We start from the raw sequence: 19,091 nt of genomic DNA on the forward strand, positions 1-19,091 counted from the left end.
TTCTCCAGGCCAGAATACTGGAGTGGGTTGCCGTGCCCTTCTCCAGGGGATCTTCCCAACCCAGGGATCGAACCCAGGTCTCCCGCAACCCAGGTCTCCTGCATTGCAGGTGGATTCTTTACCGTCTGAGCCACCAGAGAAGCCCATTCAGGAGGCAGGGCGGTGTTATCTAGCTCCCACAGAAAACCCTAATAAGGCCCAAGTTCTCTATGATTCCCTGTTCCTGATCTCATGGAAACCCGGTGACCCACCAACTACGGGTGAAGGCCTCTATCCCAAGTAAGAATGAAGCATAACAGCCAGCCAGCGGCGATCAGAATGTTCTAGGCATACTTCCCTCTTGGTAGGAGTTGTGAGAGGAGAGTTATGGGGTAAATTCACTATGGCCACCAATTACCAAATTAGCTTTAGGGATTAACACACGTTCTGGATTGAGTGACACTGATTGCTGCCAAGTTCCCCACACAATTTGGCTCAACTCCAGGACACAGAAGGGTCTCAAAGGCAGGGGGAAACTGGGGTCACCAGACTGGATGCTCAGTTTGCCAGAGGTTGGCAGTTTGGAGGGTGTATTTGCGGGCGGAGGCTGACATCTGGGCTGTTCACCCAAAGAACACTATGCCCGAGGCCTGTGCATAGCGGGGTGGGGTCCCAGAGGACCCATTTATTAACTCACAGCATTGTTGTCTCAGCCTCATTCTGAGAGAGCAGCCCCCGAGAGGTCAGCCACCCCACCAGTCCAGTCTGGTGGCAGAGGTGGGGGCGTTGGAGAGAACGTTGTCTGTCTTCCATGGTAACTGGAAGTTGGGTCCTGGGAAGTGCTGTGATGCCCATGCCATCATGCCAGCATGGTGCCCCCACTTCGCAGGGGGAAAGGGGCACCAGGTCCAGTCCTGGTAGCAATGGAGGTGACTTCTTCTTCTGAGTTCCTCCATCCCAAAGCAGAGTGTTCCACTGAGCAAAAGTGGTGGAGGGGAGGAAGGAGCGTCCGGGTTGTGCATTTCCTTCCAAGGTCAAATGGCTGATGTCATCGATTGCTAGGCAAGTTTTCCACGTGCCCCTTCCCCTCCCTTTTGTCAGAACCAACTATTTCTGTAGAAAAATGTTCACAAATGCCGCCAGTCATTGGACAGACTTGCTGCCTTGGAAAAGGTGGGCGGTGTCGCAAGTTACTGAACAGATTTCTCTTTTGGGCTTTCTTCCTTGGTCTCCCCGCCCTTGTAGCTGTTGTCTGTGTTTATCGAGGCTGGGCTCACCTGCCTTGAGACACGGAGGCTGGCACTCCTTATGGTCAAGGAAGACGACAGGGAGGTCAGTAGAGGCAGGCTGAACCAGGAGGAGCCCTCATACTTCTCTGAGTCCTGGCTGAGACACCCTGACTCGGGTTTCAGCGACCTGAGTAAGGACATACTTAACCCTCTGGTTGAGGCGTTGCTGGTTCTCTCCTGGGACTTCACCGAGTGGTGCTTCGGCCTCTGTGAGGACATGGAGGACAGCATGGGTGTCTTTTTAGACATTAGCTTTTCAAAGGGATCCGGGGCAACGTAGTCCTGGAGGGACCACCACTGGTGGAGTGGGTGGACTGGAATCGGCAGGAAGGTGAGGATGCTGAGGAAGATGACCCAGCCCAGGCTGTTCTGCGGGTAGAGATGTTTCACTTCCTGGCTCTGGGGGCAGAGAGAGAGGAGACCAGGGTGGGAGGAAGAGGCAGCGGTGGTGGGGTCTCAGTCCACATGCTGCTGGGGATCAGGTTTCCCAGGGGCTGGCAAGCTGGTCAAAGGGCCCCTGGAGACCATAGGAGCCCAGACTTGGGGTCCTGCGGGGTGTCCTCTCACAAGGGGTCCCCAAGGTGGGCGTGGGAGGCCAGGGTGGGGCAGTCTCACCTCACTGGTATTCCAGGCAGTGTAGTAGAGGTGTGTCCCCTGGTACAGCTGCATGAGGCAGATGGTGAGGAGGGCCAGCAGCCCTGGCAAGGTCACGTAGCACCACAGGAATGAGGAGAAGGGCCACAGAGGGCGGCCCATCTCACTGAACATTTCTTCCCTGAACCTGGGGTGGGGGCAACGGTCAGGGACGTCTGGAAGGGAGCCCTCCTCTGGCCGCCGGGGTCTGGGGCCCTTAGGAGGGTGGGCTTTCCAGGCATCTGGTTCTCTCACAAGTTCTCAACATTTAAGAGCTGCCAAGTCCTGCCAGGCCCTCCTTGGGGTTGGCTCTTGCATCTAGTCTCCCCACGGGAAACACCGCCCCCCCACCCCCAATCCTGGGGGAATGCATCACTCCCAGCCTTTTGTCTTCAGAATAGCCCATGTGGCCAATGGCAGGGTCCCTGAGTCCCCTGGATCCTGACTGCTTGTCCCATTAGGGCCCCCCAGCCTCAGATTATTCCCTCAGATCACTCCCTCCTGTACCCCTGCACCCTCAGCCGCACCTCCCTGCTGTGGGAAGGACTGAGGGACCAGACCAGGCCCCAACTCTCCTCAGAGACCCAGGGTGGGAGGAGGGTTCCCTGGCTGGACAAACCCTGGGGGCTTGGGCGTTCACCTCCCAGCTCCATAGATCCAAGCCAGGGCCATGTTCTGGAAGACCACGGTGATGATGAGGGTCAGTGGGACCAGGAGGTCATCAAACAAGTACATTATGTAGCTGCCAGCACGACTGGTGAAGATGAGGCTGCCCAGAAAACCTCCCAAGCAGACGATCGCTAAGGCAGGGGCAGGTTTGGCCACACTTGAGGTCTATGTGTAGGGCTGGGTTCAGGGGTCAAAGTGAGCCCTGGAGACTGGGGGTGGCCGGATAAGGAGGGGCCAAAGGCAAGGCTGTCACTGGGGTGAGAATCCACAGTACCTGAGAGTATCCTGGGATAATTCCTGAAGATGGAGATGGAGTTCTGGAGGGGAAAGACAATGCCTTCCAAGAGCCTCATCAAGTTGCTCAAGCCTATGATGAGCAGGGCCATGAAGAAGAGGATGGCCCAGAAAGAGGAGCCAGGGAACAACGAGACGACTTGGGAGAAGGCTGCGAGTGCCAGGCCGGGGCCCTCCATGAACTGTGGGGGAGAAGGGCTCTGAGGCAGTGGTGGGTCTGGATGCGGGGAGGGAAATGGTGCAGTGATCAGTTAGCAATGTCTGCCTTGGGTGGAAGAAAGAGGCCAGAGTGGTGATGGATGGTCCAATTGCCCTTCTTGGTTTCAGGAACTGCTGCCCACCCTGGACTACATAAATCCAAGAGCTTAATCTCTTGAGGCCTCGGTTTCCATCTCTAATACATGAGGATCCTGAGGTCAATGTGAGAATTAGAGGGACAGTTTCCCCAGAGGCCTGGGCACATATGAAATGGTGGTGGAAAAGTGATTATAACGGTTACCTTGCCTCAGAAGATGATTAGGTGGCCCCCAACCCCGGCCAAGGACCCTAGGAAATGCAGATCCCTAGGTCCTCTGGGGCCGTTAAGGACTCCAACTCCCCTCCTGTTCCCAAACACGCACCATTTCCTTCTGCACCTTGATGCTGCAGGATGGGGATAAGTGGATGACCTGTTGCCGGAGATGGCCCGGGAGACTGTTGATCCATTTTATGTAGTCCAGGGTGGGCAGCAGCAGGATGTCTTTGGGGGGCTTGGCATTCTGAGGCAGCACCCCCTCGTCTATCAGCTGCATCAGCTTTGAGACGCTCCTGAAGCGGGGAGAGAGGAAAGGAAAGGTGGTGCAGAGCTGACGGCAGACCAGAGATGTCAAGGACTGAAGAGGAAAGTGAGCTGCCCAAGATGAGTGCAGCTGAGTAACGAGGGCAGGGACCAGAAGCTAACCACATGGACTTGGGGCCAGTTGGCCTAGGGATCCCACCTAATCAGCAGGAGATGTTATATTTGCAGTAGCTAATTCCTCAGTGTTATGAATTGTGTGTCCCCGCCTCCCAGATTCAACCGGTTGAAGTGGTAACCCTCCACTACCTCAGAAAGGGACCTTATTTAGAAATAAGACTGTTGTGGAAGTAATTAAAGATGAGGTTGTATTGCAGTGGCGAGGGGCCCTAATCCATTGTGACTGGTATCTTTCCATAACAAGAGGGAATCTGGACACACACACGACATGGAGAAGAACACGTGAGAATGCCGGTGAGATCTACAAGACAAGAACACCAAAGGCTGCCAGAAAATCACCAGAAGAGGCATGGGACAAATTGTTCCTTACAGCCCAAGGGAGGACACAGCCCTGCCAACGCATGGAGCTCAGACTTCTGGCCTCCAAAGCTGTGAGACAATACATTTCTGTTGTTTTAGCCACCCAGTTTGTGGAACTTTGTTATGGCAGCATCAGAAAATGAATAGATTTTCTCTTTTTGGACCTTAAGTTTGGAGTGCTGGGTTCATCAGGCCCGTTCATGATACGTTTTCCTCAACCAGCAGAGAGGAGTGGTGTGTTTGATCTTGTTTCTCCTTCAATTTTTTTTTAAACTATTTATTTTATTGTCTGTGTCAGGTCTTAGTTGCAGTATGTGAACCCTTCCATTGAGGCACACAGGCTTAGCTGCTCCACAGCACGTGGGATCTTAGTTCCCCAGCCCAGGATCAAACCTGAGTCCCCTGCATTGGGAGGCAAACTCTCAACCACTGGACCACCAGAGTGGACCACCACTGGACCTCCTTCATTTTTGAATTTCACTCTTTCCTCTGCTTCTGTAGTGACTCACTTTCATGTGTTTCAAATATGGATATACTTTGTGGGAAAAATATGTTGTTTTGTGTGTCGTCACTGACGTGTCATTGTGCTATAAACAGCATTGTTTCTTACTTTTCCTCCTTTTTTTTTTTTTCTTTGCTGATAGCTATACGTTGCTGAATGTACATCAAGTTTATTGCTCCTGACTGCTGGATTGTACTGCATAATACTTATTTACATTCCAAGTAGTGTGTCTCCAACTTTTTTTTTTTTTTTCAAGATCGTTTTGACTAATATACATCCTTTGCCTTTCCATATACATTTTAGAGTGATCTTGTCAGTTCTATGGTAAAGTTTGCTGGGACATGAACTGCCATTTCACTTGGCAGTTTGGGGAGAACTTATATCCTAACATCAATGATTCTTCAAATCCATGAACATAACATAGGTCTTCACTTATTTAGGTCTTTCTGTCAGCAACGCTGTGTAATTCTCAGTATGGAGATCTTGCACATCTTCTGTTAAGTTTGCTGCTAAGTCACTTCAGTCGTGTCTGACTCTGTGCAACCCCATAGACGGCAGCCCACCAGGCTCCCCCGTCCCTGGGATTCTCAAAGCAAGAACACTGGAGTGGGTTTCCATTTCCTTCTCCAATGCATGAAAGTGAAAAGTGAAAGTGAAGTCGCTCAGTCATATCCAACTCTTAGCGACCCCATGGACTGCAGCCTACCAGGCTCCACCATCCATGGGATTTTCCAGGCAAGAGTACTGGAGTGGGGTGCCATTGCCTTCTCCATCTGTTAAGTTTAGCCTTAGTATTTGATGGGTTTTGATGCTAATGTAAATGGTTTTGCTTTTTTAAATTTTAATTTAACTGCTGTTTGCCATTCAGTTCAGTTCAGTTCAGTCGCTCAGTCGTGTCCAACTCTTTGTGACCCAATGAATCGCAGCACGCCAGGCCTCCCTGTCCATCACCAACTCCCGGAGTTCACCCAGACCCACGTCCATCGAGTCAATGATGCCATCCAGCCATCTCATCCTCTGTCGTCCCCTTCTCCTCCTGCCCCCAATCCCTCCCAGCATCAGAGTCTTTTCCAATGAGTCAACTCTTCGTGTGAGGTGGCCAAAGTACTGGAGTTTCAGCTTTAGCATTATTCCTTCCAAAGAAATCCCAGGGCTGATCTCCTTCAGAATGGACTGGTTGGATCTCCTTGCAGTCCAAGGGACTCTCAAGAGTCTTCTCCAACACCACAGTTCAAAAGCATCAATTCTTTGGCGCTCAGCCTTCTTCACAGTCCAACTCTCACATCCATACATGACCACAGGAAAAACCATAGCCTTGACTAGACGGACCTTTGTTGGCAAAGTGATGTCTCTGCTTTTGAATATGCTATCTAGGTTGGTCATAACTTTCCTTCCAAGGAGTAAGCATCTTTTAATTTCATGGCTGCAGTCACCATCTGCAGTGATTTTGGAGCCCCAAAAAATAAAGTCTGACACTGTTTCCACTGCTTCCCCATCTATTTCCCATGAAGTGATGGGACCGGATGCCATGATCTTCGTTTTCTGAATGTTGAGCTTTAAGCCAACTTTTTCACTCTCCACTTTTATCAAGAGGCTTTTTAGTTCCTCTTCACTTTCTCCCATAAGGATGGTGTCATCTGCATATCTGAGGTTATCGATATTTCTCCCAGCAATCTTGATTCCAGCTTGTTTCTTTCAGTCCAGCATTTCTCATGATGAAAGACTAGAGATCTCTTCAAGAAAATTAGAGATACCAAGGGAACATTTCATGCAAAGATGGGCTCGATAAAGGACAGAAATGGTATGGACCTAACAGAAGCAGAAGATATCAAGAAGAGGTGGCAAGAATACACAGAAGAACTGTACAAAAAAGATCTTCACGACCAAGATAATCACAATGGTGTGATCACTGACCTAGAGCCAGACATCCTGGAATGTGAAGTCAAGTGGGCCTTAGAAAGCATCACTATGAACAAAGCTAGTGGAGGTGATGGCATTCCAGTTGAGCTCTTCCAAATCCTGAAAGATGATGCTGTGAAAGTGCTGCACTCAATATGCCAGCAAATTTGGAAAACTCAGCAGTGGCCACAGGACTGGAAAAGGTCAGTTTTCATTCTGATCCCAAAGAAAGGCAATGCCAAAGAATGCTCAAACTACCACACAATTGCACTCATCTCACATGCTAGTAAAGTAATGCTCAAAATTCTCCAAGCCAGGCTTCAGCAATATGTGAACCGTGAACTTCCTGATGTGCAAGCTGGTTTTAGAAAAGGCAGAGGAACCAGAGATCAAATTGCTAACATCTGCTGGATCGTGGATAAAGCAAGAGAGTTCCAGAAAGACATCTATTTCTGCTTTATTGACTATGCCAAAGCCTTTGACTGTGTGGATCACAATAAACTGTGGAAAATGCTGAAAGAGATGGGAATACCAGACCACCTGACCTGCCTCTTGAGAAATCTGTATGCAGGTAAGGAAGCAACACTTAGAATTGGACATGGAACAACAGACTGGTTCCAAATAGGAAAAGGAGTACGTCAAGGCTTTTTGCCATTAGCATGTAGAAAAACTTGTTTGTTTTTGTATGGGGACTTTTATTTTTGTGACTTTCCTAAATGCACTTATTTATTTTAGTTTTTTTTTTTTTTTTGGAGATTCTTTTAGGTTTTCTAAGTACATACTTACGCCATTTGTGAATAAAGACACTTTTAGTTCTTTCTATGCTCTATTCTTTTTATATTCCTTTTTTGCCTCCTTTCACTGCTAGGAACTTCACTATAATATTGAAGAGATGTGATGAAAGGAGATACCCTTGTCTTGTTTTTATATTAGAGGAAAATGTTCAATAATTAACCATTAAGAATGACACTGGACTTCCCTGGCAGTGGTTGAGTTTCCCCCTGTCAATGCAGGGGGCATGGGTTGGATCCCTGGCCTGGGAGGATTCTACATGCTGCAGGACAGCTGAGCCCATGCGCCACGACTACTGAGCCTGTGCTCTAGAGTCCGCGAGTCTCCACTACTGAGCCTGGGCACCCTAGAGCCTGCGCCCTGCAGCAGGAGAAGCCACCGCAATGAGAAGCCCACCGCAGCTAGAGAGTAGCTCCTGCTCACGACAATTAAAGGCGGCTTGTGTGCAGCAAAGACGACCCAGTGCAGTCATAAATGAAATAAAGTAAATACATTTTTTTAAAAAGGATGATGGTAACTGCTTTTCTGTTGTTGATATCCTTAACATAATGGTTTTCAACAGAGGGTGATACCCCCATCTTTTTCCCCAGGGACATTTAACAACATCTGGAGACAGTTTTGGTTGTTACAACTGAAGCAGGGGAGGGCACTGATATTTGGAATCTAGTGTTTGACGTATATCTCTTATTGTTTTGTTTTTGATGATTACGCTAGAGCTGTGCTGTCTACAGCGGCCACTAACGAGATGTGGCTTGAGTACTTGAAATATGGCTAATACAACTGAGAAACTGAATTTTAAATTTTATTTAATTTTAATTAATTTAAACTAAAGAAGCTAGGTCATTCAGTTATTGAAAAACTAGCAAGTATGTTCAGAACAGCTTAGATAGGTGAAATTACTTTTCATCTGTGTACTTTTTATGAAATCTAAATACAAACCGGGTACTTCCCCTCAGCCTCAAGAATTTCCTTTAGTAGTCTCTTGGTATAGATTTAGTTCTTTAAATCTTCATGGGTCCACTTCACTTCAATAACTGTACAGCAAAGTATGATCTTTATTTTATCCATTAAAAAATGCTGCTGCTGTACAAATATGGACTTTTGCATCCTTCAATATCTTAACTGGAAGAAAAGTTCCACTCTGAGGCTTTAGAAAATCCCAGTGCCTGAATGCACTCCAGACCAAGAAAATGAGAATTTCTGCGGGGGTGCGAGCACACAGACATGCGTCTTTCCTAAGTCTTCCCAAGTGATTCCAGTGTACTGCCTGGGCCGCAACCGCTGACTGTGGCTCAGAATGCTCTGACGGTCCTCTCTGTGAGCTGAAACAATTGATTCTGAAAACTTCTTTACATCATTTGCAGTTTATAGAAACCTTTGGACAGTCATGGAATCTACTTGACCCAGGGGTTGAACCTGGGTCTCCTGCATGGCAGGCAGATTCTTTCCTGTCCAAGCCACCAGGGAAGCCCAATCTTTGGACAGTCATATAGCTGAGACTCTTTTCTTATCTATAAAGTGATGGATATTCGACTATTCCCTTCTAGCTGTTTTTCTCTGAGAGTAATGTGATATTATTCTTGTTGTTGTTGTTATTGGAGAGGTTTGAGTTTGAAGGTCCCTGAGGCTGGGGGACTGCTGAAGTAGAGGAAGGGGGACCTCTTTTTGGATCTGCAAGGCTGCGACTACTCACTGCTTGATACAGGCGTGTCCACTGGTGGTGCTCCAGAACCCCAGCACTATAAAGATGATGGACGTAGTCAGCAATGAAGTCACCAAGTTGACCAGGATCACCAAAGAGGCCACCTGGGCATAGTTGTCGCCTCCAGACTTGCAGGAGAATAAGATGATGGTGCCCATGCCCAGGCCCAGGGAATAGAGCACGTGGCCTCCTGCTTGACGCCACAGGTCCAGCGAGGCCCAGGCAGAGAACTGTCAATTGGGGTGGTGGGTGAGAGGAGTTTGGGAATGGGCTCAGAGTGCAGAACCACCAGTGGGCTGGTGGAGGGGGCAGGCTGGGGTGGAAACAGGAGGGACAAGAGGTACGCAGGGGACAGAAGGAGAGAAGATGCAGGGGAAGGAAACTCAGAGAAGGAGGGTGAAGGTTTGGAGTGGCCAGCCTCACCTCTGTGGTCACCATACGTCTGAGGCTGGTGATTGCACCTTCCAAGAAGAGACCTCGGATGAGGAAGCAGAGGAGGATGATGTAGGGAAGGAATACTGAGAAAATCAGCGTCTGGTCAGAGAGGTCGGGACAGAAAGCCGAAGTCAGGAGACGTGGGCAGGAGGGAAGCATAGGACAGAGAGGCAAGCGTTATCAGGGGCCAGCAGGAGCGGAGACAGTGAGGTGAGTAGCGTTAATGTGGCCGGTATGTGACAAGAGGGAGTTACAGGAGGATTATTCTAAGGAGACAACAATGTTGTTTGGGGGAAAAAAAAAATCCACCAATCAGGTGGAGGCCCCGGGTAAAGATGGCTTTTAAATGGTGGTGCAGTTGTGGTTTAGTTGCTACGTCTTGTCCAACTCTTTTGTGACCCTATGGACTCTAATCCTCCAGGCTCTTCTGTCCATGGGATTTCCCAGGCAAGAATACTGGATTGGGTTGCCATTTCATTCTCCAGGGGATCTTCCTGACCCAGGGATGCATTGCAAGTAGATTCTTTACCACACCAGGGAAGCCCTGTGGTCCAGTTGGATACAATCAATTCACGGGCTTTGGTTATTCTGGCCTATTTTTGAATTTAGGGATAAGAACTGCAAAGGGGAGAGGAACCAGTGAGGCTGAAGACTGGATGTAACACCTTCATAGCTGAAGGGGAAAAGAAGAAATGGAAAAGAGACTTTGTGAGAAGATGATATGCCTAATAGGAATTAAATTAAAAATTTTTTTTTTTTTTTTTTTTTTTTGCTCAGAGATTGATGAGGGAAACTCACCTCCCTGCCACCGTGTGCTCTACTAAGCCTTTAGTAAAACCCACTTTTGTGTGACTGGCTTATTCTGAAGGCTGCAAAGACATGGTGAGCTGGGCTTCTAGGGATGCCTGGCATGAAAGTTGGTTGCTTGCATAGATACAGGTGTCAGAAGGTACAGGTAATGTTAACCAAGATAATCTGACATTACTTTTCCACAGAAGGAGAATATCCAGGTGCCAAGGGGGTGGGTTGGAAATAAGGATTGGAATAAAGTAATCTAAATGAGAAACTTTGAAGTCAGTGCCAGTTGGCTCCTTTAGGGGTTAACAGGCCCTGTCAAGACGCAGGAAGGTGGGGTATGCCAGGCTCAGGGCATGAGGCCATGGTCTGATCTACAAGGCTGTCTGCAGGTCCCCACATGCAGTGACATGCAGATGAGAGATGGGGAAGAGGGAGCTGGGTCAGTCTGAGGCGCTCTTCTGTGCCACAGATGGGAGATAAGCGGTTCTCCTTGAGAGGAGCAGTGACCACTGCTGAGGCCAAGTACACCGTGTTCCTTAGGACCCTGATGGAGTGGCTGTGTGGTCACCTCTGAGCTTACCCTCTGGGTGGGTGGGGGGGCGTGGGTCATGAGGATTGGAAAAGAGAAGTCAGCAAGAAGGAGTTGGATGGTGTGGGGGCAGGGAGCCTGAGGATCTTTGGACCTGGCAGAGATTAAGGGGTAGTGAGACCAGCAGTCAGAGTGGCTTACCTGCATTGAAATCTTTAGCCCTACCATCATGATTAAGAAGAGGAGGAACCAGACTGTGAAGATGCCCAGGGTGAGATTCAGGACGAGGGTCTCGACCTCTTCTTCAATGTGGTTTGAGGCGTTCAGAGTGGTGTGGTACCAGAAGTACTGTTGGGTTACAGTCTGAAGGCAAGAAAGGTCTGGGGGAAGCCAGTCCCTCAGGTACCACCTCACCAGGTGGCTGCCCCTGCGTGCCACTGCCTCCCCTTCGGCTCTCACTCCCTGTCTCTTGCTGCTTGGTTCCCCTGCCTCCCTTGGCTCTGCTGGGCCTCCCCCTCCCTCTCCTCACCGGTGACATTGATGTTCCTCACCAGTGGGCACTTGTCCCACGGCAGGGGGTAACGAAAGGAGTTGCTTAGGTAGGAGAGGCTCCAGGTGATGATAATGCTGTTGTACAAGCTCACCAAGATGCACACCTGGGGGTGGACACGGTGGGCCTGAGGCGGGGCGGGATGGGTGGAGATAGGGAGCCTGGAGACCATAAGGGGTGGGCTGGGATGCCCCTGGCTGGGCCCTCATTCACCAGTATGCTGGCGTAGCCTATGCCACCCAGCCAGGGGACAAGCTGCTTCCAGACCAGGATGTTGTCCACGCGCAGATATTTCCCCATGATCATCTCCATGTACATGAGGGGAACCCCGAAAAAGAGGAGCATGAAGAAGTACACCAGGATAAAGCTGCCTGAAGAAGAGAACCAGGAGCTGTGCTCAGCCAGCCTCCTCTTAATCTCCAGTTATCTCTTCCCCCAAATCCTCGGAGCCTAGGTGCCCAGCCCGAAAACTCCTTCTTTAAACTCAGGATCCAGGTCCCGGGCCTCACCTCCTCCATTCAGATGACACAGGTAAGGGAACCGCCATATGCTGCTTAGACCAATGGAGAAGGCAACCTGGATCAAGATGTTCTCAGCTCTTTTAGTCTGAGCAAAGTAGTTTTGGGTCTTGGTGGCCAGAATCTCCTTGGCTGTGAGCTTCCAGGACGGTGTTGAGGAAGTGTGGCGTTCTTTGGGGGACTCTTCCTCTGATATTTCTTCAAGGGACTCCATGACTTTCTTCTTACAGGCCCACTAACTCCTGAGGGAATCTTGGGGTCACCAAGCAGAGCAGATGTTAAGGAACATGTCTCAAGATACCAGACTGTAGAACCCCATGACAGAAAAGGTTTTAGAGGGCTTTCCTGGTGGCTCAGTGGTAAAGAATCTGCCTGCCAATGCAGGAGACACAGGTTCGATTCCCGGTCAGGGAAGATCCCACATGTCTCTGAGCAACTAAGCCCATGCGCCACAACTACTGAGCCTGTGCTCTACAGCCCGGGAGACACAGCTACTGAGCCCACTCGCTGCAACTCGAAGCCCGTGTGCCCTAGAGCCCTTGCTCCACAACAAGAGAAGCCACTGCAATGAGAAGTTCGAGCACTGCAATGAAGAGTAGCCCCTGCTCTCTGAAACTAGCAAAAAGCCCTAGCAGCCAGGAAGACCCAGCACAGCCAAACATAAATAAACTAACTTTTTAAAAAAGGGTTTAGACCAATGAAGGCCAGAGTTTCAATCTTGGCCCTTCTCATGAGTTACTGACTTTGAGAAGATAATTTCAGTTCTCTGACACTCAGTTTTTTTCTCATCTTATAAGCAACAGATCGATTTCAAAATATTTAATAACTGTTACAGCAAGTGGGAAGTGGAATTAAATCTTTAAAGTGCTGAAAGAAAATAACTTTGAATTTGGAATTCCATTTCTAGAAAACATATTCTTCAAGAATGAAGATGAAGTAAATACATTTTCGGACTAACAAAACCATAGAGTTTTGTTGCCAGAAGCCTGGCACTACAAAAATAATACAGACATTTCTTCTGGAAGAAGAAAATTTACCTCAGAAGAAAGGTCAGACATGCAGAAAAGAATTGAGAATAATTGAAATGAAAATATGTGGATAAAATTGAAACTGAAAAAAAATAGGAATGTAAAGAATTAAATATATAACAACAAAGATTAGGAGGGTGGTAAATGGGAATTTAATTACTGTAAGTACTTTTCATTGTCTAGTAAGAGGATAAAAGTACAAATAAATATAATTTGATAATATATATATATCTTTAATATGTGGGAGAATCATTAAAACAATAGTTTAAATGAATAATTCCTAAGCTATCAGAGGAAAAAAATGGACTAATGAAAAAAATCAATGTACAAAGAATTTAAGAAAGAAGAGAAAAAGAAATACAGAATAGATAAGACAAGTACAAAACACCTAATCAGATGGTAGATTTAAACCTAAATCTGTCTCTAACACCAAACACAAAAATAAACTCAAAATGAATTCAAGAAGACCAGGTACTATAAAACTCCCAGAGGAAAACATCAGCAGGACACTCTCTGACATGTCGCAGCAATATCTTTCTTGATCCACCTCCTAGAGTACTGAAAACAAAAATAAAAATAAACTTAAAAGTTTCTACACAGCAAAAGAAACCACAAGCAAAATGAAAAGACAAGCCACAACATGGGAGAAAATATTTGAAATGAAGAGAACCACAAGGAATTAATCTCCAAGATATACTAACAGCTCATGCAGCTTAATTAAAAACAAAAAAAATACTTCACAAACAGCCCAAAAATGAGGAAAGGGATTTCCTTGGTGGTTCAGTGGTTAAGACTCTGCACTTCCACTGCAGAGGGTGGAGGTTCTATCCCTGGTTGGAGAACTGGTCATGGTGCGGCCAAAAAAAAACGGGTTGGAAGATCTAAATGGACATTTCTCCAAAGAAGACATACAGATGGCCAAAAAGCACATGAAAAGATGCTCACATCATTAATTATTGGGCTTCCCTGGTGGCTCAGACAGTAAAGAATCTGCCTGCAATGCAGGAGACCTGGATTCGATCCCTGGGTTGGGAAGATCTGCTGAAAGAGGGTATGGCAACCCACTCCAGTATTCTTGCCTGGAGAATCCCCACAGACAAGGAACTTGGCAGGCTACAGTCCATGGGGTCGCAATGAGTCGGACTGAGTGACTAAGCACTCAGAGAAATGTAAATCAAAACTACAATGAGGTATCACCTCAAACTGGTCAGAGTAGCCATCATCAAAAAATTCTACAAACAATAAATTGCTAAACGCTGGAGAGGGTGTGGAGAAAAGGGAATCCTCCTACTCTGTTGGTGGGACTGTAAATTGGTACAGCCACTATGGACAACAGTACTGCTTCTGCTGCTGCTGCTAAGTCGCTTCAGTCGTGTCCGACTCTGTGTGACCCCATAGACGGCAGCCCATCAGGCTCCGCCGTCCCCGGGATTCTCAAGGCAAGAACACTGGAGTGGGTTGCCATTTCCTTCTCCAATGCATGAAAGTGAAAAGTGAAAGCGAAGTTGCTCAGTCGTGTTAGACTCTTTTCAACCCCATGGACTGCAGCCTACCAGGCTCCTCCGTCCATGGGATTCTCCAGGCAAGAGTACTGGAGTGGGGTGCCATTGCCTTCTCCATGGAGAACAGTACAGAGGTTCCTTAAAAAACTAAAAATAGAGGTACCATATGATCCAGCAATCCCATTCCTGGGCATATATCCTGAGAAAATCATAACTTGAAAAGATACATGTCCTATAACTTTTAAATAAATTGCTTCTTAATTAGCAATATTCCTCCATAGCAAACTTCTGACCTGGTGATTTTACTGATGAATTGTACTAAATATTAAAGAAATAAATACTACTAATCTTGAATAAAAATCTTCCAGAATAGAAAAAGTAGCGAGACCAGCCTCACCTTAATACCAAAACCTGGCAGGAAATTATGAAAAAAGAGAAAATCACATTCCTATGTCTTTCCCAAACAAAATACTAGCAAATCAGATACATCAACACATAAGAACAATATAACATCACAATTGAGTTGAGTTTATTCCAGTAATGCAGGGAAGTTTACAAGTTTAAAAAAAAATCAATCAAGATAACACAATAAAGGATACAAGTCATAAGATCATCTCAATATTTGTGTAAACTTTTGATAAAATGCAAAAACTATTCATTAAAAAAGAACTCTTAGGAAAGTAGGACTAAAAATGAAGATCCTTGAATCCTCCTTCCAACGCAGGGGACGTGGGTTCTATCCTTGGTCAGGGAACTAAGATCCCACATGTCTCGGAGCAACTAAGCCCATGCACCACAACTAAAACTGAACATTCTTAATTTCATAGAGATTATTTACAGAAAAGCTTACAGCAAATATCAAACTTAGTGATAAAATTTTGAAAGCCTTCCCTTGGAGGTCAATAATAAGACAAGGTGCCCACTACCACCCCTTCTAGTCAAACTGAATTTAAAATTTGGGTAGGTTAATAGCATCCATGGCCCCAAATCTTCAATTTTTCCTTTATCTACTCCCTTCACAATGTTCTGAAGATCCTCTCACTAAGACAGGCTGTAATCTACTTTTCTATCACTTGAATCTAGGCTGGTGTGCTAATTCAGAGACTAGGCTGCAAAAACCTTTGTTGCTTGCTCTCTTACTATCTCTTACTATCTCTTTTGCTATCACCATGAGGACGCATCTAGACTAATCTGTTGAAACAGAGACATATAAACCAGAACTGAACCACTCCAGAGGTCCCAGCTCAAGCTAGCTTAGATCAGTCAGAAGTCCCACACATATTTGCTGACCCCAGCCTAACGACTCATGAGACACAGTAATAAGTTCCTGTTGTTTTAAGTCACTGAATTCTGAAGTGATGTATTAAACAGCATTTTGATGGCAATAGATAATTGATATGAGGTCCTAGAAAGTAGAATAAGATTTTTTAGAGTATAAAGTTTGGAAAGAGAAGGAAAAGTGTCATTATTTATGTGAAAAATAAAAAAGAATCCATAAGTACATAATTGGATTAATAAGTGAGTAATAACAAGGTTTCTGAATACAGAGTTAATGGAATACTAATAGCATTTCTAATACCAACAATAAATAGATAGGTAATGAAAAAATTAAAGGTACTGTTTATAATAACATGAGGATATTTCAAGTGTTTAGGAACCAATCTAACGAAAGATAAGACCTTTATACCAAAACCTACAAATGATTACTGAGAGGAGTAAAAGTTTTGAGTAACTGGAGAGGTATTCCATGTCAACTCAGAAGATCATGGAAATGACAGAATTAATTATGATGGGTAAAATGTATATTCATATTGAAAAAACAAAATTTGACTATTATCTCACAACATATAAAAATTAATCCAGGAAGCTTCTAAAGAAATTAATATGGGAGAATATCTTCATGATGTGGAGGTTAAGAAAGATTCCTTAAACAGAACTTAGAAAGGGCTAACCATAAGGAAAACAATAGGTAAAGGTGAGTTTATTAGAATTTAGTATATCTGTTCATAAACAGACATGGTTAAAACGAAGACTGAAGATCCCGTGTGCCTTAAACAAGACCCGGTGCAGCCAAATAAATAAATAAATGTTTTTAAAACTAAAATTATTAAAATTTAAAACTACAATTATTAATACATATATGTCTACTTCTTACAAATGAGATATGATTATAGAACATATATATTGGATAATACCGTTAAATGTAACACGAAAGTGAGTGTTGGTCAATCAGTCTGTGTTCGACTCTTTGGGACCCCATGGACTGTAGACCACCAGGCTTCCCTGTTCATGAGCTTCTCCAAGCAAGAATACTGGAGTGGGTTGCTGTTCCCTTCTCCAGGGGATCTTCCCCACCCAAGGATCAAACCCACCCCAAGGGTCTCCCGCATTGCAGGCAGATTCTTTACCACTGAGTCACCTGGGAAGCCCCAAACGTCAGAGTATATAAATATACATTAATATATACTCTATGAACATATATGTTATTTCTTACAGATTGGAGATTTATTGGATATATATAATATACATTTCCATTATATCATGAGTATATAATGAATATTTTCCTAGGTAATAAGGCATTCTTTTAAAATTTGATTTTTAATGGCTACATAATATTCTGGAGTCATTATATAAACCTAACCAAATCTACAGTCTGCTGAAATCTTCCTGAGTATGCTTCACAGCCGGTTTAGTTTAGCACCTGAACAGCCCACTGCTTCCCGCTCGACTCCCAGCCCCCACCCTACCTCCAACAGCAGCCACCCCCTTGTCACCCTTTCAAGGCTTCTCACCTGCAGTTTGCTCTTTGATTCAGACGGGAGAGGGAGAGTACCAGGAGTCGAGAGTCAGTGAAGGCCGCGCCTATCACATCCCAACCCTACCGGCCTCAGCCCCATCACCTGCTGGAGGAGTCGTTGTCTCCAGGTCCGGCCCATCCGAGGCCTGGTTGAGGAGAGAGAAAGCGGGAAGAGAGGGGAGGCGAGCGGGGGAGCAGAGAGGGGGCCGGATGGGCCACCAGACTTCTGCTCTAACCGCTGGCGTTTTGCTACCCTGCTTGGGGGCCGACCCTTCCCTCCCAGGGTCAGGGCATCCTGGACCCCTAAATTCCTGGGAAGAAAGGGAGATGAGAAGCTAAGTTCCGAGGTCTGCGTCCAGAGGCGGAGCGATGCAGGAAGCGGGAACAGACGCCTGGCTCCCAGAGAGGTCAGGAACTGGGACCACCCCCCACCTTTACCCGCCACTGACACGCGCCATCTGGACAAGACCGGTCGCTTTTGCGGGCGCTTGGGGGGGGGTGGGGGGAGGGGCGGCCTGGGCACGCGACGAGGGTATGAAGGCCGGTGCAAACCATTTGCCACTGGGGTCAGAGGAGATTTTAATATCTCACTGTAGCCGAAAGGTGAGTTAGGCAATTTACCTTGAAGATGCGCTCGCATCTGCGGTGCCTGCCTTCTTCAGACCCCTATCCCAGCCCCTGTGGACTCACTGTTCTAAGCTTCGGACCCACAGTCTGTAGGCCGCTGCGGGCGTCTTGGACTTATCTCTCTGAAGGAAGCCGCATTCCCCACGGTTCCCAGAGCTTTGAAACCTGAGGATCTGCGCGCTTAAGTGTGATGCATAGTTCAGTTCTTCCCACTCCTTTCACCCCATCATGATCCCTGCCTTCTTGGAGGATCTTCTCTCCAAGTTTATTCTTTGAGGAGGATCCCTTGCTGTGGCTAGAGTGAGATCATCTGTTGCTAGGCAGATAGTAGTTTGGTGGTATTGCATCTCCGGATTTTAATAGGTGAATTCATTACTAAAGATAAAGCATAAAAGGAACTTAATAGTCCCCCTAAGAAATCAGAATAACACCCAAACAAGCTAGAAACAGTATAATAAAATAAAAGGTGAGATTAATACAACAGAAAGTGAAAAAAGTTAAAAAAAAAAATCTAAATAATCCAAATGCTGCTTGTGAGCCTGATTTTAAAAAAGTAAAAATAAAAGTATACAACATTAAGAATGAGAAAAGCAACATCGTCACCAAAATTAGAATTTTAAGGGAATCCTATATGAAATTCTAGGTCAACAAATCTAAAATCCTAGAGGACACTGATATCATTTAGCAAGTTTAAATTGTTAAAAAATGATCCAAGAATTTGGGGGTAGGAGGAATCAATAGAAATGATTTAGAAGATGAGTAGAGGTCTACCATTGATACAGGCACTGGGACCAGATGGGTTCAGTGCTGAGTTTTGTTTAACCTTTAAAAAAACAGATGGTTCTAATGTCAATTAAACCATATAACTCAAAGTATGATCCACGAAGAAAAAGGCAGAGGAACCAGAGATCAAACTGCCAACATTCGCTGGATCATACAGAAAGCAAGAGGATTCCAGAAAAACATCTACTTTTGCTTCACTGACTACACAAAAGCCTTTGACTTATGTGAATCACAACAAACTGGAAAATTCTTAAAGAGATGGGAACACCAGCCCACTTTACCTGTCTCCTGAGATTTGAGATGGGAATACCAGACCACTTTACCTGTTTCCTGAGAAACTTGTATGCCAGTCAAGAAGCAACAGTTAAAACCTTACACGGAAAAACAAACTGGTTCAAAATTGGGAAAGGAGTATGTCAAGGCTGTATATTGTCATCCTGTTTATTTAAT

The 19,091-nt window shown here is 46.1% G+C and overlaps 1 protein-coding gene across 1 annotated transcript; it reads right to left on the reverse strand.

The window, feature by feature from the left end:
* Positions 1 to 636: 636 nt before the first annotated feature.
* On the reverse strand, positions 637 to 17,638 carry LOC102392458 (orphan sodium- and chloride-dependent neurotransmitter transporter NTT5). Its single transcript, XM_044931085.2, has 12 exons — positions 17,227 to 17,638; positions 11,896 to 12,156; positions 11,600 to 11,757; positions 11,366 to 11,492; positions 11,038 to 11,216; positions 9,498 to 9,608; positions 9,066 to 9,304; positions 3,485 to 3,671; positions 2,845 to 3,046; positions 2,542 to 2,701; positions 1,884 to 2,049; positions 637 to 1,667 (listed from the first exon to the last, which is right to left on the reverse strand). The coding sequence occupies exons 2-12, from the start codon at positions 12,116 to 12,118 to the stop codon at positions 1,170 to 1,172; spliced, it is 2,250 nt and encodes a 749-aa protein (XP_044787020.2). The 5' UTR covers positions 12,119 to 12,156; positions 17,227 to 17,638; the 3' UTR covers positions 637 to 1,169.
* Positions 17,639 to 19,091: the final 1,453 nt, after the last annotated feature.

The sequence above is a fragment of the Bubalus bubalis genome, chromosome 18 (genome assembly GCF_019923935.1).
Source record: "Bubalus bubalis isolate 160015118507 breed Murrah chromosome 18, NDDB_SH_1, whole genome shotgun sequence".
Lineage (NCBI taxonomy): Eukaryota > Metazoa > Chordata > Mammalia > Artiodactyla > Bovidae > Bubalus > Bubalus bubalis.